The 24,395-nt window shown below is 41.8% G+C and overlaps 1 protein-coding gene across 2 annotated transcripts in view; it reads right to left on the reverse strand.

The window, feature by feature from the left end:
• CFAP47 (cilia and flagella associated protein 47) overlaps nt 1-24,395 on the reverse strand; it is a 546,843-nt gene that overhangs the window by 11,978 nt on the left and 510,470 nt on the right. For both annotated transcript variants that reach the window (XM_075852746.1, XM_075852745.1), the window contains one exon: nt 10,760-10,928. In XM_075852746.1, coding sequence (XP_075708861.1) covers nt 10,760-10,928 — 169 coding nt within the window. The remainder of the gene's footprint in view (nt 1-10,759; nt 10,929-24,395) is intronic.

Genomic DNA, 24,395 nt, shown 5'->3' on the forward strand with positions numbered 1-24,395 from the left:
TGTAGTCTGTAACCAAGACATAGGTCAGCATAGGAGTTATAGATACAAATGATAGGATAGTTTTAATCAATAATATATGCAAAGCTTCATTTATTATTTAAGATGGATTAGAGCAATAAGAAAAATAGTTGCATATCCTTTAAGCCTTTTCTCTTCATGATACCATTGCTACTGTCTTGCCCAGTCAAGTTCTGCAGTTAGGTGGACATTTCAGCCTCTCTTTGGTAACACTAAAGTTGCATTTATCAGAGCGATTTTACATCATGATAAACAAACAATGCAACCCAAAAATGCCAAATTTAGACCTGCTACATGTAAAAGTTAAAGGGGTTGTCTAGGATATGAAAAAACATTTCTGCTTTATTCCAAAAACAATGCCACACCTGTCCAAAGGTTGTATGTGTAATGTGGTAACACTATTCACTTTTAATGGATCTGAGTTGAAATGCCAGACATAACTTATGGACAGCCACACTGGCGTAGCTATAGGGGTCGCAGCGGTCGCAATTGCGACCGGGCCCCGAAGCCAGGGGGCCCACGGCCCCCCGCACCACATCATTAAAAAGTTACTATAGTAACTCGGGCCGCGGGCCCCTGTTACTATAGTAACAGACTTTACTTACCTTCCTGGTTCCGGATCGCAGCGGAGGTCCTGACGTCAAGCGCTGTGCGCAGCGCATGACGTCACAGCGCTGTGCGCCGCGCACAGCATCGAGACGACAGAACTCCCGCCGCGGCCGAAGAGTAAGGTAAGGTTAGCCCTGACTGGCGGAGTCCGACTCCCGGGACCCGCCAATCAGCTGTTTTGAAGGGGCCGCAGCACTCGTACGAGAGCTGCTTCCCTTCATTCCGGTCACACTGTGAATCCATATCGGCGATTCACAGTGTGAGCAAGTAGTGAAATGAAGAGGAAGCAGCTCTCGTACGAGTGCTGCGGCCCCTTCAAAACAGCTGATTGGCGGGTCCCGGGAGACACATCAGCTATTGATGGCCTATCCTGAGGATAGGCCATCAATGTTTAGGGACTGCACAACCCCTAAGGGTATGTTCACACGAGGGCGTCAGTTACGGCTGAAATTACGGGGATGTTTCAGCCTGAAAACATCCCTGTAATTTCAGCCGTACCGGCATGTGCAGGCGCTTGAACGCCGCGTCAACTACGGACGTAATTGGCGCTGCTATTCATTGGAGTCAATGAATAACGGCTCCAATTACGGCCAAAGAAGTGACAGGTCACTTCTTTGACGCGGGCGTCTATTTACGCACCGTCATTTGACAGCGGCGCGTATATTACGCCTCGTGTGAACAGACAAACGTCTGCCCATTGCTTTCAATGGGCAGATGTTTGAAAGCGCTATTGAGGCGCTATTTTCGGACGTAATTCGGGGCACAAACGCCCGAATTACGTCCGTAAATAGGCCGTGTGAACATACCCTTAGCCTACGATGTATCAGGCTTAGGGGGCCCATGAGACAGGATCACAGATTGTGTGATTCTGTCTGCTGGGCCCTGTATCTAAGCCAATCACATGGTAGGCTTAGATACATGGCCCATGTGTGATCCTGTCTGCTGGGCCCTGTATCTAAGCAAATCACATGGTAGGCTTAGATACATGGCCCATGTGTGATCCTGTCTGGTGGGCCCTGTATATAAGCCTACCACACTGTAGGTTTAGATACAGGGCCCCAGCACACAGTAATCTTATACTGTATAAGATTACTGTCTGCTGGACCCTGTATCTAAGCCTACGTTGTGGTTGGCTTAGATACAGGGTCCCACAGACAGTATCACACATGGGCCCTGTATCTAAGCCTAACACACGTGTTACTAATCATTTTTTGTGTGTTTTCTTACAGGTTCGGTCGTTGGACTACGTCAGATTCCAGGACTACTTCGATGACAGCTTTTTTTTTGTTATCAATAAAATGGTTAATGAGGGTTGTGTGGGGTGTTTTTTTTATTTCAATAAAATATTTTTTCTATGTCTTTGTGTTTTTTTTTAAACTATATTACTACCGCCTTAGTAATGGCCGCCGGCTGATTGACAGCATCCTTTGCTAAAGCGGGGCTTAGTGTTAGCCACTGCAGAGGCCAACACTAACCCCCTTTATTACCCCGGTACCCACAGCCACCAGGGGTGCTGGGAAGAGCCGGGTACGATCCAGTACCTGACCATCTGTAGTGATGGTCGGGCACTGGGGTGGCCGCAGGCTGGTATTATCAGGAGGGGAAAGGCCAAAAACAGTGGCCCTTCCCACCCTGGTAATGCTAGGCTGCTGCTGCTTTATTGTATCTGGCTGGTTATGAAAAATGGGGGGGACCCCACGTCATTTTAAAAAAAATAATTGGAAAGAACGATGTGGGGTCCCCCCCAATTTTCATAACCAGCCAGATGCAACACAGCAGCAGCAGGCAGCATTACAAGGGTGGGAAGGGCCACTGTTTTTGGCCTTCCCCAGCCTAATACTACCAGCCTGCGGCAACCCCGGTGCCTGTCCGTCACTACAGATGGTCGGGGAATTGGTTCGTACCCGGCTCTTCCCAGTACTCCTGGTGGCGGTGGGTACCGGGGTAATAATGGGGGTTAGTGTAGCCTCTGCACCGGCTAACATTAAGCCCCGCCTTAGTAATGGAGGTTGTCAATCAGCCAGCGGCCATTACTAAGGCGGTGATAATAAAGTTTAAAAAGATACAAGCACATAGAAAAAATATTTTATTGAAATAAAAAAACAACCCTCATTAACCATTTTATTGAGAATAAAAAAATGCCGCCATTGAAGTCCTGGTATCCGAAGTCCAACAACCGAACCTGTAAAAAAAACACAAACACACAAAAATAATCAGTAACACATAAAGAAGCAAAATTATTATTCTTACCTGTCCTGGGTCCAGTGCTGGAGACGCAATGTCAGCGAGCTGGGCCCTGTATCTAATCCAATCATGTGTGATACTGTCTGCTGGGCCCTGTATCTAATCGTATCATGTGTGATACTGTCTGCTGTGCCCTGTATCTAATCGTATCTTGTGTGACACTGTCTGCTGAGCTGTGTATCTAATCCGATCATGTGTGATACTGTCTGCTGGGCCCTATATCTAGTCCGATCATGTGTGATACTGTCTGCTGAGCCACTGTATCTAATCCTATCATGTGTGATACTGTCTGCTGAGCTTTTTATCTAATCCTATCATGTGTGATACTGCCTTCTGAGCCACTGTATCTAATCCTATCATGTGTGATACTGTCTGCTGAGCCACTGTATCTAATCCTATCCATAGTTTATAGGGTCGTAGTGCTATAGATATGCTATGCTGTCTCCTATACACACATTTTTTTTGGGCAGACACATATGTATTGGGGCTATTTCCCCTGACATTTTAAGCCCTGAGGGTATGTTCACACGGCAGCGTCTGTTACGGCTGAAATTACGGTGCTGTTTTCAGGAGAAAACAGCACCGTAATTTCAGCCGTAATGGCATGTGCAGGCGTCTTTCGCTGCGTCCATTACGGACGTAATTGGAGCTGTTTTTCTATGGAGTCCATGGAAAACGGCTCCATTTACGTCTGAAGAAGTGACAGGCACTTCTTTGACGCGGGTGTCTTTTTTTACGCGTCGCCTTTTGACAGCGGCGCGTAAAAAAAAATGACCGTCGGCACAGAACATCGTAAGACCCATTCAAATGAATGGGCAGATGTTTGCCAACGCTTTTGAGCCGCATTTTCGGACGTAATTCAATGCTAAAACGCCCGAATTACGTCCGTAAATAGGGTGTGTGAACCCAGCCTTAGTGACGCCCACGGCTGCTAGTGCTGCATTGTTGGGTCACTTAGGAGACCCAGCGATGCAGCTGAAAGCTGCGGACCGTCGGCCATGAGAAGTTTGCGGGGGGGGGGGGCCCAGTAAGATTTTTTGCATCGGGGCCCATGAGCCTTTAGCTACGCCCCTGGACAGCCATGTTTATTTTTCTAATTCTCTACAACCCCGTACGTAATTGCGGACGGAAAATTTGCAGCAGAATACAATAGCAGCAAAGTGGGTGAGATTTAACAAATCTCTTCCACACGCTGTGTAAAAATTCTGACCTGAAATTGACCTGCGGTGCGTATATTTCGTACTGCAGAATGTCAATTCCTGGTGCGGAAAGTGGACTGAATTGCTGCGTTTTTCAGAGCACATGTCACCATCTGCCAGCATTGAGAAAAATACAGCAAAATACGCAACATTTTCTGCAGTAAAAAACACAGGAAATGGTGCATTTTTTCCGCAGCGGAATGTCTGCTACTTTCAACGGAATTGCTGCAGAAAGTTTCTGCAGCAATTCCGTTACATGTGGATAAGCCCTAACTCTATTAACGTAGTTCACGGCCGTGATACACGCGTGAAACTCACGCGCGTCGCACGGACCTATGTAACTCAATGGGGCCGTTCAGACAGTTCGATTTTCATGCAGCGTGTGTCCGCTGCGTAAAACTCACAACATGTTCTATACTTGGGCATTTTTCGCGCATCACGCACCCATTGAAGTCAATGGGTGTGTGAAAATCACGGGTGGCACACGGACGCACTTCCGTGTGCTGCGCGTGATTCACGCAACAGTTGTTAAAGAAATGAAGGGACAAATAAAACCACCTCCTTCATTTGTTTTTTAACATAAAAACAGAGTGTCATAACGATGTCATATGTACGAAAATCACGCAGCCACACACCAACTACTGATGACACACAGCACTGCAACGCACAAAAAACTCTGCATTTTTTGCACGCGCAAAACGCACACGTTCGTGTGAATAAGGCCTAAAGGACACAGTGTTCCCATTAAGATCTTGTAAACGTGCATTGAAATATACACATATACCAAACTTTTAAAACACAAATTTTAACACACTACATACTATATTGCACAGTCAGAAACCCCGCAAAGCACCCAAATTGGTTAGAGAATTAATTAAATTAGTAATAGTAGATACTGGCCTAACACGTTACAGTGATTTACAGTCAGAAAGCAACTTCTGTAATAGAAACGAGTGGAACAATTTTTGGATATGGAGTCCTGCAGAATAATTTCTGGTTTATCTTCATGGCCGGCTTATACTGCCTATTAATGAACTAATGCCTGATTACGGTAGCCTCACTTCAATCAAGCAATATGCTGATTTCAATCTGTACAACAACACTGGTTTTAATAAGCCTTTAACCCAGAGGGGATCCTAATTGCTTTGTTAAGTGAAGCTGAAGGTGAAACAGTTTATCTTTTTTGGATTCATGGAAATGTACCCTAGGGTTATGCTCACTGCGAATATGATTCATTAACCTCTGTTAAATCTTAGTCAAATCTGAAATGCGGACCACATTTAACCCTATTTACATTACTGTATATGGATTCGCTTGTGTTTTTATTTTATACAAAAGGGGAGCAATTCAGAATTATTATAGATATATTATTGGTTCAATTTTATCTTAATGTTTACTTGACTAGACAGGAAACTAATCAGACTTAAATCATCATTCCGCATAGGAAAAAGATAAAATAAATGGAAGCATGTGAGGGTTTGTCATGTCTCCCTATACTTATTTTTATACATATCCTGATAGGGCTTGTAGATAAAAAGTCTTTACTAGCCACTTACTTGTCAATAATTAATGTTAGGCTTTGTTCACATCTGCATTGGGGTCCTGTTCTGACGTTCCTTCTGAGCATACCGTCTGAACGGGACCCTGAACAGACACAAACTGACACAAAAAGAAACCAGACGGATCCGGTGCACAACAGAGACAAATGGAAACCATGGGCACCAGATCCGTCACCATTAAAATCAATAGTGATGGAAACGGAAACCTCTGGTTTCTGTTCATGTCAGTTTGTGTCTGTTCAGGGTCCCATTCTGATGGAAAGCTCCGACAGAATGTCAGAACGGGACCCCAACGCAGATGTGAACAGAGCGTTAATAATTTGTAATACAGAGATTTGGCTATGCAAATCCCCTATTATGAAGGCCAAATAACACAAATGTATTGCTTATGCAGTAGTCTGTTCATCATTTTTCAAAAACAATAGTTACATAGTTGATAAGGTTAAAAAAAGACACAGGTCCATCAAGTCCAACCTGTAATCCCACCGTGTTAATCCAGAGGAAGGCAAAACCCCCATGAGGTTGATGCCAATTATCTCATTATGGTAAAAAAAAATCCTCACTGACACCAAATATAGAAATCAGAATAAATCAACGTCTCATGTCCAGAATCTAGTATTCATAACCAGTAATATTATATTTTTCAAGAAAGGCATCAAGGCCCTTATTAAACTTGTTCAAAGAATCAACCATCACAACATCGTGTGGCAGAGAGTTCCATAGTCTCACCGCTCTCACAGTAAAAAATCCCCGTCTGTGACGGTGGTGAAACTTTTTCTCCTCTAGATGTAGAGGATGCCCCCTTGCCATTGTTACAGGCCTAGGTGTAAAAATATTGTTAGAAAGATCTCTGTACTGTCCGATTATATATTTGTATATTGTAATTAGTCTTTTTTCTAAACTGAATAGCCCCAAGTTTGATAACCTTTCTTGGTGCTGCAATCCGCTTGCACCCATTCTAGTTCAGCTATGTCTTTCTTATACACAGGTGCCGAAAATGTTACACAATATTCCATATGTGGTCTGACTAGTGTATCTATTTGTATAGAGGCAAAACTATGTTCTTGTCAAATTTCAAACATTGTTTTTTTAAACCATTTGATCAGGGGCGTCAATTTAAAGAGGCTCTGTCACCAGATTTTGCAACCCCTATCTGCTATTGCAGCAGATCGGCGCTGCAATGTAGATTACAGTAACGTTTTTATTTTAAAAAAACGAGCATTTTTGGCCAAGTTATGACCATTTTTGTATTTATGCAAATGAGGCTTGCAAAAGTACAACTGGGCGTGTTTAAAGTAATAGTACAACTGGGTGTGTATTATGTGTGTACATCGGGGCGTTTTTACTTCTTTTACTAGCTGGGCGTTAGGAATGGGAGTGTATGATGCTGACGAATCAGCATCATCCACTTCTGTTCGTTAACACCCAGCTTCTGGCAGTGCAGACACACAGCGTGTTCTCGAGAGATCACGCTGTGACATCACTCACTTCCTGCCCCAGGTCCTGCATCGTGTCGGCCACATCGGCACCAGAGGCTACAGTTGATTCTGCAGCAGAATCAGCGTTTGCAGGTAAGTAGCTACATCGACTTACCTGCAAACGCCGATGCTGCTGCAGAATCAACTGTAGCCTCTGGTGCCGATGTGTCCTCGCTCGTCCGACACGATGCAGGACCTGGGGCAGGAAGTGAGTGACGACACAGCGTGATCTCTCGAGAACACGCTGTGTCTGCACTGCCACAAGCTGGGCGTTCTGAAGAAAAGTGGATACTTCTCGTCAGAACGCCCAGCTAGTAAAAGTAGTAAACACGCCCAGATGTAACACACATAATACACGCCCAGTTGGACTTTTACGTTAAACACGCCCAGTTGTACTTTAGCAAGCCTCATTTTCATAAATACAAAAATGGTCATAACTTGGCCAAAAATGCTCGTTTTTTAAAAATAAAAACGTTACTCTTATCTACATTGCAGCGCCGATCTGCTGCAATAGCAGATAGGGGTTGCAAAATCTGGTGACAGAGCCTCTTTAAGCTCCTGGGCCCCAATTCAAAAGCTGTAACAAGGCCCCCCACCTACCATGTGCTATTTTTAATACTTGTGTTTTCTTATGAGGCAAAGTAGCCCGAGGGACCTCTCAGGCACTAGGGCCCGGTTACAAATGCTACCTTCCCCCTATAGCTACATCCCTGCATTTGATACATAGTATGGCCATTAGTAGAGCATAACAATATTTAGGATCTACTGTATCTCTTAGCATCTATTTGAATTTGGCCTTTGGTATCTTTTTTTTTATTTTTTATTGGCATGTCTTTTCCTGTTGGATGGTCAATGAATCTAAAGTAATCTTAAGCTGATACCCAAAGTTTACTAGGCAACAATTCATTGCTTATGCAATAAAAGGGATTTTCCAACCATAAGAAGTGATGGTTTTTCGCTAGGATATGTCATTAGTTCCTCAGAATGAATGAGCAGGAGAGCTAGTTAAAGGTGTATTCCAGCCTCCAGCATTTTTCACCTATCCGCTGGATAGATGAAAATTCTATATCAGTGGAGGTCTGACCAATGGGACCACCACTGATTGACAGCTCCCCCCAGCCGCAAGTCGGTGGCTAGGAAGAGCTTAAATGGAGTGCAGGTTGGGCTTTATTCAAAGTCTTTGGAGCTAATGGAAACAGCCTTCATTGTTTATGCCTGATTATACGGTTATGGCATATCCTAGCAATATGCCAGATTATTATAAGATGGGAATGAACCTATAATAAAAATCTGAATGATCCAAAGAGCCTTGAAAGTTGACCATCATTCTTCAAAAGCAATTTCTATTATAGTCAATAACTAAAAAAAAAAAATGTATGGATGTATTTCAGCTAACAGGACATATCTAAACTATTAAATGGTCTAAAAAAAAAAACATTACCAGGCAACTAAATAACTGTAAAAATTCATATCAGTTTTATAAAATAATAGCTAAACAATCCTGAAATTCACCAAATATTTCCTTTCATTTTCGGAGCTGAAAGCATCTGCATATCCTAATAATAATTTGCAAAGTCAAACATGTACAGTATGTTCAGGATTCAGACATCAACAGAATTGCCAGTCCAACAAACTTTAATAAAACAAGATCACTGAGGTAGCTCACCTAGTATCACTGATTTGGTTCAGTATTATAAAATACAGATAGAAAAAATACTTTTATATGACATACAGTACGTAGGAAATATATAATGCATATAATTACCATTTGTATTATAGATATTTATCTATAAAGTTATCATGTATAAAAACCTTCAAGGTAACAGATGCCATTAACTGAGACTGTTAATAAGCAGACCTACATTTCTAAATTAGAATGCAGATAACTAAGTGGTCATGCCAAAAATGGAATGCATTTGTTTAAGTGTTGGCATAACTGATAAATAAAGTCAGCAGAGAACAGACCAGCAAGGAATTTATTATTGACCTAAAGTAATACTTGTTCCTTATGATAATCTTGTGGCGCCAGCTTTGTTTAGGATGACTTTCTTTATGTTGGCATGCTTCTCATTATTCATTGAGATCAAAGTTTTGCATAAGTGACATAAACACTGAAAATTCTTAACATTCACACTGAAACGTGGGGTTGGTCTCCATATATTAAACCAATAAGATCATTTTTAACCAGGTTTTATTATAGAGGTATTCCGCAGTATGTTTGAGTATAGGGATGTATGTACATTATTGGTTATAAAGTACAAATGATTGTTGCACATTTTTGTGGATTTTTAATTGTATTTAATTTTTTTTTGCGGTAGTGGTAAACTAATAGTATTTAAAGAGGGTTAAAATACAGCCCTAACTATTCCTAACCCTAAGTATACCTAAAGGTATGTTTCTAACTATTTATGAACATCAGTTAGAGATTTTATATAATTGTTGCTGGCTGGAAAATAAAATCAGTGACTTAAAGAGGATCTGTCACTAGTTCAGTAATGCCCAATCTCCTAACTAATCTGATAGGCACTGTCACACTTATTTCTAAATATACAAATGAGGCTTTACTAGCCAAAGGGGCGGTAACGCTGCTCACTCTCTCTCTCTCTGGGCAGTGTTTGTGTTTTCTATATGACGCTGTCCAATCAGAATCATACAGCTTCTCCTCTTCCCTACACAGCATGATCTCAGCTTAAGGCCACAATCACACGGGGTGGATACGCTGCGTAAAAGCATGCAGCGTATCCACCCTGGATCCGCAGGAAATTCTGGACGAAAAAGCACACCAAACTGTGGTACAGTTTTTCGGCCGGAATGTCCGCTGCAGAAAACTGCTTGATTAACCGGCCTGCTAGCAGGCCGGCCTCCTGGGATGACGTTTCATCCCAGGAGACCGCGGCAGCCTATGATTGAAGCATCATCCCATGATAACGGCCGTCTGATGTCATACAGGCTGGTGATGTTTCATCCCATGTGACCACTCCTACAGCCTGTGATTGGCTGAGGCGGTCACATGGGTTGAAACGTCATCCAAGGAGGCCGCCCTGGAGGGAGGAACACAGACTTCTGGGTAACTATGTTTTTTTATGTATTGCGTTTTTTGCGTCAGGATCGCTGTGGACCCGCCGCAAAAAAACGCAACAACTGCTATTTGTTGCGGGATTTACCTCCCCATTGAATTCAATGGGGAAAACAAGCAAAAAATAAGCAGCGTTTACGCAAATACAATTTACATGCTGTGGAATAAAATTTCGCACCGCAGGTCAATTTCTGAGCACTTTTTCTGCTCAGTATTTACGCAGCTTGTGGATGAGATTTGTTTTATCTCAAACACTTTGCTGCTACTGTGTTTGCTACAGATTTTATGCAACTAATTCCGTTGCAGAATACCCGCAGTATTTACGCAACATGTGAACTGACCCTTAATCATGCTGTTTTTACACTGCTAGCCGCAGCTCGTGTCATCTCTGACAGTATCAGTGTGACATCGCCTATTAAATTAGTTAGGAGATTGGGCATTACTAAACTAGTGACATCCTCTTTAACTAGTAGATATGGGCAACATCTCCACTTTTAATGCCCCATGCAGTCAAAGAGTGGTCAGCATAAAGTAACTTTATTAACCAATAAAAACTTTTTCCCAGATAAAACATACCCGTACTACAAGTGTAGCTCTGTGCTTCTTACTGTACATTGTAGGCTTGAAACCAACAGTAATTAATGTCCCCGCAGTTCCAGAGGGAAGCAGCTCCCCAGATTGTGGTGATACAGAGAACTCCAGATCACTTCCTTGTATAAAGTATGCACTGAATGGCTCTGGGTACCTTGCAAAAGCAAGAAAAAAAAATTTCAAATTTAATTAACTCTTTCTTTATGGCAAATTAACATTTACAATGTGATCATGATGATACATATTGAATTGAAAAGTAAATACAATCACATTGTGCGGGAGTGATTTTAGCAATACATAACGATGGAATGTCTCGGAAGCATTTCTCTTGCTGCCGCGCTGATTAACAGGATAGAAATGTCAGTAGCAAACTGCAATTCAATCCGTCACTTTGGTTTGGCCTCAAATACACCTGTGTCACGCTGCATTGTGTACCCTGGGAAATAAGGAAAGGTCATACACCTTAAACAGTGTTACAAAGACTGATCGAAGGTGTTTACTCTTGTTATATATATGTCCAGTGCCATTTTTACCTCTTATTTTTAAAAGTCCATCAAAAATATTTCACATTTCACCTAAAATTATTTGTTATTATATCACACATCTAACGTCTAATGCATGACAATATTATACATGTCCTATAATACTTCTATAATTAATGTATATTTATAAGTCAGATGGGGCAATATCTTTTCCCTGGCTGGGGAAATATATTGAACTGAATGAAGTAAGTCAGGTACTGTGACATTGTAGCCCTAAAGGATTCCAAATAGTAACTAAATGTTCAATTCATTGAGGGATAGACTTTAGAAATTGTAATATAATAAAAGCAGCCCAGACATCAGCAAGGATTATCATTTTAATGTTATATGGTTTAGCTCACATGGCATACCTACCACACAGACAGGCCATTTCCCTACTATGGCACCAGGTAGGTTGGGGAAGCATAAGACTGAACCCGATCTCCTCTGAGCACTGATTCCTGGTTACTAAATCAGTGTATTATGATTTTTTGTGACAAGTCTACACAATGTACTTCTATCTCTAGCAAGGGTTGTGTAATATTCAGTGATGAGGCCTGTTCCACTAAACAGGGCACACATGAGGGTAATTTAGTGGCAAATAAGGGTTGATTAGTGGCAATGGCTGCACATCACAAGAAGGGTCCCATTTTCATTTAGCTATGGAACCCATTGTTGTCATGCTGTTCGCATATGGAAACTGATATATGTGAGTAATAGATAGTGGGTAAATGCCATTTCTGAGTCATTAACTAAATCCTGACCCATAGAGAGAATTTATTCATATTAAGAAAAGGCAGATAATGACAAAACTGTGCAAAGGGGTGAGAGTGATGTGATCTGGAGAAAGCAGGGAGGAAGAGCCTAAAGGGGTTTTCTGACAAACCACAATTATCACCAATTCACAGGATAGGTGATAAGTGTCTGATCGTTGAGACCACCACTGCTGGGACCCCCACCGATCACAAGAACAAGGGTCCCGTATCCCCCGTTTGAATGGTGTGGCGTTCGGTAATGTGCTTTACTCGGCTATCTCAGTCAGTCCCTTAGAGTTGTATGGAGCGGCAGCATGCATACCCAACCACCGCTCTATTTAAACCGGCTTTTACGGTACTTAAATATTGATGGCCTTTCATTTTGATAGGCCATGAGTGGTTGATCAGTGAGGGTCCAACCTTGTACACTAGCAGTACGGACAGCTAGAACTGGTAAATTATACAGACCTGCAGTGCCAGTGTAAACAATGAAAGGGCTGGAGTGATGTGGCCCAGGTCAGAAACTCAACAATCAAACAATGATGGCCTATCCCTTGTCCCAGAATACCACTTAAAATCCTACGACTCCCAAAAAATAAGATGCTTGGAGATGGAAGATCACATAAATTAACATTTTCAGTCTAAGCACATTATCAACTTAGAAAACCTTACCAGCATAGAATCTTGAATTATGCTTTTGATCAGCAGCTATTACTGTATAGTAAACACCTATGGAATACTTCTATGTATGCTTATATGTTAATAAGAAGTAATGTTAAGGACATTTGTTGCATTTTGACATTTACAATAACAAACAACATAGAAGCAATTATTTTAACAGCATTAAATCCCCAACTCGGTGGAATCAGGATTTATTTTAATAACTAAATAGTGATTTTGCATAACAGGATTCCTTCCTTCATTTAATTGTTCCTTTCGACCTTAAACAACTTTTCACTGCTAAACACAGAAATCCAGATACAAAGAAAACCAAATAAATAGTCATGTTTAATGTTCTAATCAAAAACTAATCCTCCCTTGCAACTGAAATGAAATTCATATAAATAACCTGTTCCTACACTGTGACCTAACCTCAGCAAATCTTTGCCAATTAGAAAAATAATTGAAACTGTAAATGCCTACTAAAATAATTATAGGCTAGAATACAAGTCCAATTAACAATTAATATCATCCTGATAATGAAAAGTTAGGAAAACAAATAATGAGTTTTACAGCTTACGATATATAACACTGGGATATAATTATGCTGTCCTGTGAAAAAAAGGGCATGTAACAACAATTCGTTATTCTCTGAGTTAAAAAAAATAATTGTGTGCTACAGTTTACCAATTTGGGAAGCTATTAACCCCTTAAGGACACACCCTGTTTTCACCTAATGGACCAGGCCATTTTTTTTCAAATCTGACAATTGTCACCTCATGTGGTAATAACTTTGGAATAATTTTTCTTTTTTTTAAGCGATTCTGAGATTGTTTTCTTGTGACACATTGTACTTTAAGTTAGTGGTAAAATTTTGTCTATACATTCAGTTTTTATTTGTGAAAAATACACAAATTTTTAGAAAATTTGTAAAAAATTAGCATTTTTCTAAATTTAAATCTATCTGCTTATAAGACAGATAGGAATACCACACAAAATATTTACTAGTTAACATTTAACATATGTCTACTTCATGTTGGCATTGGGTTTTTTTAACATTATTTTATTTTTCTAGGACATTACAAGGCTTAGAACTTTAGCAGCAATTTCTCACATTTTCAAGAACATTTCCAAATTCTATTCTTTTAGGGACCAGTTTAGTTTTGAAGTGGATTAGAGGGCCCTATATTTTAGAAATCCCCCATAAATCACCCCATTTTAAAAACTGCACCCAACAAAGTATTCAAAACAGCATTTAAAAAGTGTTTTTTTTAACCCTTTAGGCGTTTCACAGGAATTACAGCAAAGTGCAGAAAATCAGTTTTAATAAAAAAAATTCCTGTAACACAGAAGGTTTTATCAGAGAAACACAACTCAATATTTATCGATCAGGGTCAGCAGTTTTTAGAAATATCCCACATGTGGCCCTAGTGTGGTAATGGACTGAATCACAGGCCTCAGAAGCAAAGGAGCACGTAATAGATTTTGGGGCCTCCTTTTATTTGAATATATTTTAAGCACCATGTCAGGTTTGAAGAGGTCTTGTGGTGCCACAACAGTGGAAACACCCCCAAAAATACACCGTTTGGCAATCTACTCCCCCAAGGAATTTATCGAGGGGTATAGTGAGTATTTTGACCCAACAGGTTTTTTTGCTGAATTTAGAAGAATTAGGCCATAAAAATGAAAATCTAATTTTTTTCCAATAAAACATAAGACATTTTCAATTTTTACAAGGTCTAAAGGAGAAGAAACACACCAACATTTGTAAAGCAATTTCTCCCGAGTACGTTAAAACAATACCCCATATGTGGTTATAAACTGCTATTTGGAGACACGGCAGGGCTTAGAAGGGAAGAAGTGTTATTTGGCATTTAGATTTTGCTGGACTGGTTTATGGGACCATGTCGCATTTGCAAAGCCCTCGAGGGATCATAACAGTGGAAACCCCCCACAAGTGACACCATATTGGAAACTGCACCCCTCAAGGAAATGATTCAGAGGTATAGTGAACATTTTGACTCCACAGGTTTTTTGCAGAAATTATTTGAAGTAGGCCATAAAAATGAAAATCTAAATTTTTTCCATTAAAATATAGGTTTAGCTACATTTTTTTCATTTCCACAAGGACTAAAGTAGAAAAGGCACCACTACATTTGTAAAGTAAATTCACGTGAGCAAGGCAATACCCCATATGTGGTTAGAAACTGCTATTCAGACACACGGCAAGGCTTAGAAGGGAAGGAGCGCCATTTGGCTATCAGATTTTGCTAGATTGGTTTGCCCCCGAGGGACCAAAACAGTGAAAACAAGCCAAAAGTGACCCCATTTAGAAAACTACGCCCCTCAAGGAACATATTTAAGGGTATAGTTAGAAATTTTTTTGCTGAATTTATTTGAATTAGGCCGTATTTACTGGTATTTGAATTTATAATGCATGTTTAAGTTGTGAAAAGCAAATCAGGGTAAAACAAAAGGGTACATAAATAATAAAATTAATAATCTATATATGTGTGTTACGCCTTGAAACAATCCTTTATGCACAGGCCAGGTTTTTCTGGGCAGGTGTCGCACTGATAAGTGGTGTCCTTCCTCATCCCCCTTTTGCTTCCCACTCTGCACCTTTTTGGGGATTTTCCCATCTTTGCAGCTTGGGGTATGATGCCGGGAAAGTGTTGCCCTGGTACAATACGGGCGCCCTCTCTTTCAGCAAATGTGCTTGGGTCCTCCCCTTCCTGGTTTTCAAACACAAGTGCCTTGATAACTACATCTTAAAAATGAAGGAATGACCCTGTCCGGCCTACGCATTGGAATAGCACATAAGCGTTACAAATTGCCATCTGTACCATGTGCACTGCTAGCCTTTTTGTACCACCCCCTTATTTTTCACATAGCACTATACGGCTTCAGCACATGATCTGAGAGATCAACGGAAAAAAGGAGAGGATCCAGCGATGTATAATAGAAGTGGGGAAACTCGGTTTCCACTTTTATTGGATGTGAGCAATAAATAACGAACACAAGAGGAGTAACAAGGTGGTTAGGATGGCAAATAAATAGAAGCGATCCTAACCACCTTGTTACTCCTCTTGTGTTCGTTATTTATTGCTCACATCCAATAAAATTGGAAACCGAGTTTCCCCACTTCTATTATACATCCCTGGATCCTCTCCTTTTTTCCTTTGTATTGCCTGCCGTGTGCCGTCGCGGTGATCCGGGCGAGATCCGAATACAAGAACGTGGAGCTGGTGAGCTGGAGGTTTCCTCCTACCCCCTCTTTCCTCCCTTCAATTTCTGAGAGATCAACCCCTCTTTTTTTTTTACTCTTTTACAGTTTTATATATTAAAGAAGGCCCAAAAAAAACCTGCATCAACTAATTACCACTGAGGCTGATCACGGGCTCAGCACTCAGTGGCTGCAGGGTGCACACACAGAGATGGTGCAAGGTTGACCAAACAAAAAAAGTCCTTTACCAAAAACTACTGATCAGTGATGGCGGCCACTGATCATCGGCCGCAGATCGTACATGGTTGAAGGGGAGGGGGAGGGGTTTTAGGCGATCACTAGTGCTGTTGCTAAAAAAAATAAAATTCAGCAGTAGCACAGTTGATGATGATGATAATGATCACAGTGAGTGATCACACAGCAGGATGCAGAAGAGGACGATCACAGCACAGAAGGCATCAGCAAGGGTAAGTATGGCTCACAGACGGTAGCACACCAGCTCTGCTCACCATTCCTAACCGGAATGAGGGGGGCAGAGCTGGGGCAGGGTGTTTGAAACACCCGCCATGGCTGTGATTGGTCGGTTTATGCAGACAGAACAATGGTAGCGATCGGGTGGGTGGCACCACCGCCACTGCCTCACAAGTACATGGCAGGTATTGGTACTGTCCTAGACAGCACCAATCCACACATTATCACTGTGCCCTGTGGCACAGTGATAGGTTACAGCCACAAAAAGCCAGTCTGAATTGATCGACCAATCGCAGCGATCGCCGATGCAGGGGGGGCAACGAGTAAAGATGGCCTGCTGTCATAAACGGTGACCACTTAACGCTCCAACGTACCTATACGTTGGATTGCTACAAGAACTTAATGACAAAATTGTACTAGTACGTTGGATGTCGTTAAGGGGTTTACTAGTCTTAAAACATAGAGGACAGTAGTTAGTTATTATTTTACACATAAAATGTAGAAATACCCTAAACAGCAATAACTACAAAACAGTCTGACATAAGATATGATCCTTATGCTCACTGTTGGTCATTGAAAGATTGTAATAAAAAAAATTGGATTTAGGCTACATTCACACAACAGGGAAAAATGGCCGTGTGATGGACATTTTTTTAATGGACGTTTTCAGAACAATGTCGTTCTGTGGCTGTATTCACACATCCGTTTTCTAACGGCCCGTGAATACTGACCGCCAAAAAATAGGACATGTCGGGGCGTGGCTTGGACTGCAGACCGGATGGTTGCATAAGCTGGGAGCTCTGGTGCATCGGAGCTAACTCAGCTATTTTACCCAACGCCTGCTTTTCCCACTAAGCTCCTGATAAATCGTGCTGATGCCATCCATGTCGTTTCGTCTCCTGAGGAAGGCATTACTCTTCTGGAAAGCTGGAATAACCAAGTGACGCACCTGACATCCACAAATAGGGTTGGCTCCCCTCTACGCCGCCTGAACAAAGAGTGGACTGTAGTCGGCGGTACCTGATTCTTCGCTAATTTGCTTATATTACTTCTGAGTGTGGACCGAGTACCGAGTATTGTTGACTCTAAATAGTTATTTTTCCCCCAAACTATTGGTTCATTCTGATACCAAAGCACTACGGTGTGCTACGTTTTTTTAAAATTGTTTTCTATATGTGTTCTTGTTATATTGTGGTTGACTTGATCTGTACTGCTCTTAACTCACCTAGGCCTAAGGTTCGACTTCCCGTTAATGTTAATCGGGTGGGTAGATCCCCTCCATCTTGCTTAGTACACATGTATATGAGGCATACCTCCTCCATACGATCTCATGGCCCTCAAAATCTTATCACTTAATGTCAAGGGCCTCAACAGCCCCTTTAAGAGATCCGCGTTATGGAGGGAATTGACTCAACAGCGATGTGATGTCGCATAAATACAAGAGACCCACATCTCAAACAAAGGCCAGTCGAGACTGAGTCATAGGACTTTTACCACGATCCTTTACTCCTCATTTCGTAAAAAAAGAAGAGGGGTTGTTATTGCATTCCGTAGCATTCTTAATGTCACGATTCATCATTCGGTGGTGGAGTCGCTCAGTAGATATATTATAGTTCATTATTCTATTAATTCAGTTGAATACACTATAGTAAACCTGTATGCTCCTAATTGCAACCAGCATAGAATTTTGAACAAACTACTAAATAAAGTAAATGCCCTTAAGAAACGCTATTTGGGACCCATTACTGGACACCTCCTCATCCTCACCCCCACGGAGAAGCACTCTTGACTCGTTGAAACAGAGAGAGAATCTGTATGATATAAGGCATCTATTCCATGATAGTGAAAGAGACTTTATGTATTTCTCTGCTAGGCATAAGTCATACTCCTGGATAGACATGTTCTGGGTAGATCAACGGTTGATAGAGCGAGTGTCCTCAACAGATATAGGTACGATACACTGGTCTGATCATGCTCCTATATCAATTACATTAACGGAGCAATTTTCCCGAGTTTCGGACTATGTGTGGCGGGCAAATTCCTATATTGTTTCCCATACCTCGCTCTCTAAGGAGTTGCAAACATCACTTTCAGAATATTTTGAATTTAACGCCATTCCAGCTATTAATGCATTTACACTTTGGAATGCGCATAAAGCCTGCATAAGGGGGACCTTTATCCATCTGGGTAGCAGGCTTAAAAAGCAAAGGGATAAGGACATAAGGGATACCCTTGACCAGATACGGAATTTAGAAGTCCAAAATAAAAAGAAGCATTCTTTTCATATCACCACCACCTTGGCAAACGCAAGACATCATTTAAAACATCTGCTTCTACAAAAGCTAACAAGTCTGGTGCATTACTCGCCAAGCGACTCAAATCTATTGCCCACAGATCTAGAATACCACTTATTAAACATCCTCTTACCTCCCAACCCATACTCACGCCTAGGGTTATTGCCAATGCATTTAAAGATTATTACCAATCCCTATATAACCTAAAAGATGATAGTACAACTCCCCAACCTACTCAGACGGGGTTTGAATCGTTTCTATCCAAAGTACACTTACCTTCTGTTTCCCCGGAACAACTAGCCACATTAAATCTGCCAATCACCAGGGAGGAAATAGGTAGAGTGATTAAGACCCTTCCCCTACATAAAGCCCCTGGCCCTGATGGCTTTTCAAATGACTATCATAAAGCTTTTGAGACGATCCTGATTGACCATATGTTACCGATGATTAACCTGGCGATATCAACTGGATCATTTCCTAAAGAGATGCTTACAGCTCTTATTGTCACGTTACCCAAGCCAGGGAAAGCAACTGATTTCACCTCCAATTATCGTCCCATTTCCTTATTAAATGGTTACGTGAAAATATACGCTAAAATAATAGCTAATCGGTTATTGTCAATAATCCCTCTCCTTGATCAAAATGATCAAACAGGCTTTGTACAGGGTAGACAGGCTCCAGATAACACAAGAAGACTTCTCTCCTTATTGCAGATATTTGAAAAGTCTCTTTCTCCTGCTGCGTTCTTCTCCCTGGATGCTGAGAAGGCGTTCGACAGGGTAAATTGGGATATGCGTTTTCTGTTCTGGCAAGATTTGGATTTGGGGGCCCAATATATTGTCCAATCCGTGCTCTATATTCCAACCCAGCTGCTAGAGTCTATGTAAACGGCACCCTGTCAGACGCGTTCGATATAACACATGGTACTAGACAGGGCTGCCCTCTCTCCCCGATATTTTTTATTTTGTCCATTGAACCCCTGGCAGAAATGCTTTGACGCTCTAATGGTATATCTGGGGTTAGGGTGGGTGGGTCCACACATAAAGTAGCATTGTTTGCCGATGACATCATGTTGGTGTGCACAAATCCCCTAACCTCTCTTGCTGCAACCTTTGATGTACTGGAGCAATATAGTCAAGTTTCATATTATAGATTGAACGGGGATAAATCTCAGATTCTACCCATACATGTATCTCCACAACTTCTCTCACTGTTGAAAAGTAAATTTGTACTGGATTGGCGTAGTGAGGAAATCTCTTACCTGGGCATTCATTTGACCTTCCCTTCCAACAAGACATACATGACAAATTTCCCTCCCATGTTGACGGTCTTACGTGAAGACATTTCCAAATATTCTAGATTTATTATATCCTGGTTTGGAAGGGTGGCAGCGTATAAAATGCTGATTCTACCCAAGCTGCTCTATCTCTTTAGGACTCTACCGATCCATATCCTACAATCCTTCTTTTCACAGGCTCATAGCATGCTTTTGAAATTTGTGTGGAACAACAAACGTCCACGTATTGCGGCGACGTTCCTCAATAAGCATAGGTGGGTTGGGGGCATTAGAATGCCTAATCTTGGAGACTATTATGGGGCCTGTATGCTTGACCAACTATCCTTTTGGTGGCGAAACCCTGGGGACAAACAGTGGGTAGATATTGAGACACATATCTGTGGGTGCAAATCTTTACAGTCCCTTCTGGTAAATACTCTATGGCATCGTGAAAATGAGCCTACATGCCTCACTTCAATCACAATAACCAACAGTCTATGGCTTCACCTCACATATACATCCTCACAGGACTCGCGGGTCCCGTTAAAACATGTTCCTCTTTCCTTCCTGGAAGATCAGATCCCGTATCTTGATCTATCTAAATGGAGAGATATGGGTATTGGCTCGATACAAGATCTATATGACAGTCACGACACACTCCATTTCCAAGACCTCATGACCAGATTCGGCCTCCCCAATAGGGAATTCTATAGGTTTTTACAGGTGAGAGATTTCCTCCGGCGTTCTGTCCCAATATCTAATTGTGTTGCGGGGGAAATTGTTCGGCATCTTGTTTCCTCACGTAGGAAATGTAAGGGGATCTCGTTTTATTATAATGTACTAGGGGATAAATGTGAATTTGCTAAAACTGCTGCTATGCTTAAATGGGAAAGGGATCTAAAGGTGTCTTTTTCAGATGACCAATGGAGGGGAACATCTCAATGTATGTAGCTGTACCTCATTCCAGGAAGCAATCTTTAAGACTAGCATGAGATGGTGCTTCACTCCCTCTAGACTTCATTTAATGTTCCCAGCGACCTCTGTTTTCTGTTGGAGGGGATGTGGAGATCCAGGAACTCTCTTGCACATTTTGTGGGCTTGTCCGACGATTAAAACGTTATGGCTGGCAGCCCATCATGTAGCCCAATCAGTTACGAAACCGAGTTTTCCTCTTACACCAGAATTGGCATTATTGCTAATAGGCATAGGAGATTTCCTGAGGCACTGCGCGTGCTATCATTGCACATATCTTCATGGCTACAAAACTGGTGCTAACGAGACATTGGAAGACTAACACTCAACCTCATGTGCAAGAAATCATTAATTTGGTCAACTCGATCTGTATATATGAGAGATTGATCGCATCGCAACACCTTCAATCTTCCAAATCTAAATATGCTTGGCTATACTGTGTTCAAAGTTCATATCACAGGGAGTAGGAGACACTTGCTTGGAATGTGCCCCTTATTCCAAACAAGTGGAGTCCTGGAGTGAGGTGGATGACTGGCTTTACTTCCTATGTGCGTGGCGGATGGGAGTAGTTGATTGGTCTTGACTTATTCTTTTCATGATCATACGAGTGATCTGGCCTACAAAGTTTTGAACATATATGTCAATGTATTGACTATGATCTGTATTATGTCAACTGTCAGCACATGCTGTGTAATTGATACTTCTGTTTTTCTGTGTTGAATTCACTTATTGGTTATGTGACTATTGTTATGTTTATGCATATCTTCAAAATAAAGAAAAACGTTGTGATTAAAAAAAATAGGACATGTCCTGTTTTTGATTGTTTTCACGGCCTGACGGCCCCCATAGAACTCAATGGATCAGTTTTTAACTGACAGTTTTCAGGAAACAATCCTTTTGAAGGCTGTTAAAACCTTAGCATGGCCTTTGCAAGAGGACTCTCCGGACACAACGCTACTTTGAGCGTTGAGCCTGGGGAAGCCCACGACATCGCTGTCCATATATGGACAGTGATGTCAGGGCTTTCAAATATGGAGTCTCCGGCTCTCTGGTCGGGTACTCCTGTCTTTGGAAAGCCCTTGATGTGGAATCTCTAAGCCCCTAATATCACTGTCCATACACTGGACAGTGACGTCAGGGGCTTCTCTTGGAGCAGAATCCCAGGCCAGAGCGTTGTCGACGCTCTGACTGGGGATTCCGCTCCTGGAGGAGCCCCTAAAATCACTATCCATATATGACATCAGGGGCTCCTCCTGGTGCGGAATTCCCGGCCAGAGAGTTGCCAATGCTCTGGCTGGGGATTCCGCTCAAAGAGGGAGCCCCTGATGTCACTGTAGTGGAACGCTCTGTCTGGGGATTCTGCTCCTAGAGGGAGCCCCAGTTGCGCTATCCATAGGGGAGGGTGTAGCGCTATCTACAGGGTGGGGTATGTTCGGCTTTCTACAGGTTGGGTGTGTGTGGTGCTATCTACAGGGGGTATGTGGGCGCTATCTATAGGTGGTGTGGCGCTATCTACAAGATGGTGTGTGTGGCTTTATCTACAGGGGGATTGTGTTGCGCTATCTACAATGGGTGCCGCTATCTACATGGGGGGTGTGCCAATATCTACATGGGGGCTATGGTGCTATCTTCAAGGGGAGTTTGGCACTATCTACATGGGCACTGTGGCACTATATAGGGCAATATATAGAGGGGACACTGTGGCGCTATCTACATGGGCACTGTGTGTGGTACTATCTATATAGGCACTGTGGGACTATCTATGTGGGCACTGGAACTTTATATGCGGGAACTATGTATGAAGGAACTTTATATGTTTGCACTGTGGCACTACCCACAGTTGGCACTGTGTGGGCACTGTGGCACTATGCAGATACTGGCACTATGTAGTGGACACTATGTCCTGTAGTGTTTCCAGGAGGTTAGGACTACAAAAATCCCTGAAAATTGAAATACATCAGTTTTTTTAACGGCCATGAAAAACGGATGGCAAACGGATGACAAACGGCCATTAAAAATGGTCAGACAAACTTGGAATGGATAAGAATTTGGAGACACACTGAAGCAAAACAGCCATGAAAAACTGACAGCTGATCGGTTTTTAATGGCCATTTTTTTACTGTCGTGTGTGTGTGTGTGTGTGTGTGTGTGTATGTGTTATAGAGAAACTAAATAGCAAGTACTTCTAAATTTAGTATAGAAAGGGAGGAAACCTCCAGCTCACCGGTCTGATGCGTCTCCGGACTCTCCGCTCGGATCCCCGCTACGGCTGGCGGTACGTAATGGAGAAAAGAGAAAAATGACCCAGCGCTGAGTCGTGCTTTGGTTTAAAAAGGAAGAAGTATTCCTACTTTTATTGGGGAAATAAGATTAAAATTAGAAGGAGACGCAGTCCCAAGATGTATGATGGTTATGGGTTGTTGCCCTAGCCTACGCGTTTCAAGCACGTACCGTGCTCTTAATCATGGCAAAGAAATGTCTTTGCCATGATTAAGAGCACGGTACGTGCTTGAAACGCGTAGGCTAGGGCAACAACCCATAACCATCATACATCTTGGGACTGCGTCTCCTTCTAATTTTAATCTTATTTCCCCAATAAAAGTAGGAATACTTCTTCCTTTTTAAACCAAAGCACGACTCAGCGCTGGATCATTTTTCTCTACTTCTAAATTTGAGGGGTTGTCCCAACTGGACATATGGATGTCTAGACTTCCCCTCTATTACTGGTAAGCTGCTGCAAAGAAGGCACCTGCTCTAGTGTACTTAGTAAGACCATGTATTGCATAGTCACCTATTCATTTGAATGGGAGCCAAGTAATCATAAATTTTCATGGCAGTGACATCTGCAGGGAGATGTTTGGGAGCCCACTGCTAATATCACCGAAGCTTGCAGCAGCAAAACCCATAACAATAAGTTGATTCCTGAGGTGGCTTCCTTTTTAAAAGGAATATCCAGTTATAGAGATGTTGGCATTTTTCTATTTTGTTGCTGTGACCATTTCTGCAAAAGTGACAAGAAGAAGTGCAGCCATATTGATAATAAAATTGTTATTTTGACAGTATGGTCTTTCAATATAAAATTTACAGTTCAAAAAGTGTCTGAAATTTTTGGTTGTCATCTGCAAAAATGTTCTGCAACTAAACAGTAAGTTTTTAAAATCTCTATAATTAAATAGAAGAGAATTTACACATTTTTAGAACTTCTAGAAATTCGGATTTACTAATATTAGGGTAATTTTCCGTTTTGGGAGGAAATTCTCTTTATAGGTATTGTAAAGGTACTTTTACACAGCCATGGATAGGTTGTTGATCGGCGCCTGTTTGCTCCTTTCACAGGGAGATAGTATGGGGACGAGTGCTCGTTACTCCGATCGCTCTCCCCCATAAATTTTTTTTTTTATGTCGGCAGCATGTCTCCCTGTTTACACAGGGAGACGTGCTGCCAA

Source organism: Rhinoderma darwinii, chromosome 2, assembly GCF_050947455.1.
Source record: "Rhinoderma darwinii isolate aRhiDar2 chromosome 2, aRhiDar2.hap1, whole genome shotgun sequence".
In the NCBI taxonomy this organism is placed as follows: Eukaryota; Metazoa; Chordata; class Amphibia; order Anura; family Rhinodermatidae; genus Rhinoderma; species Rhinoderma darwinii.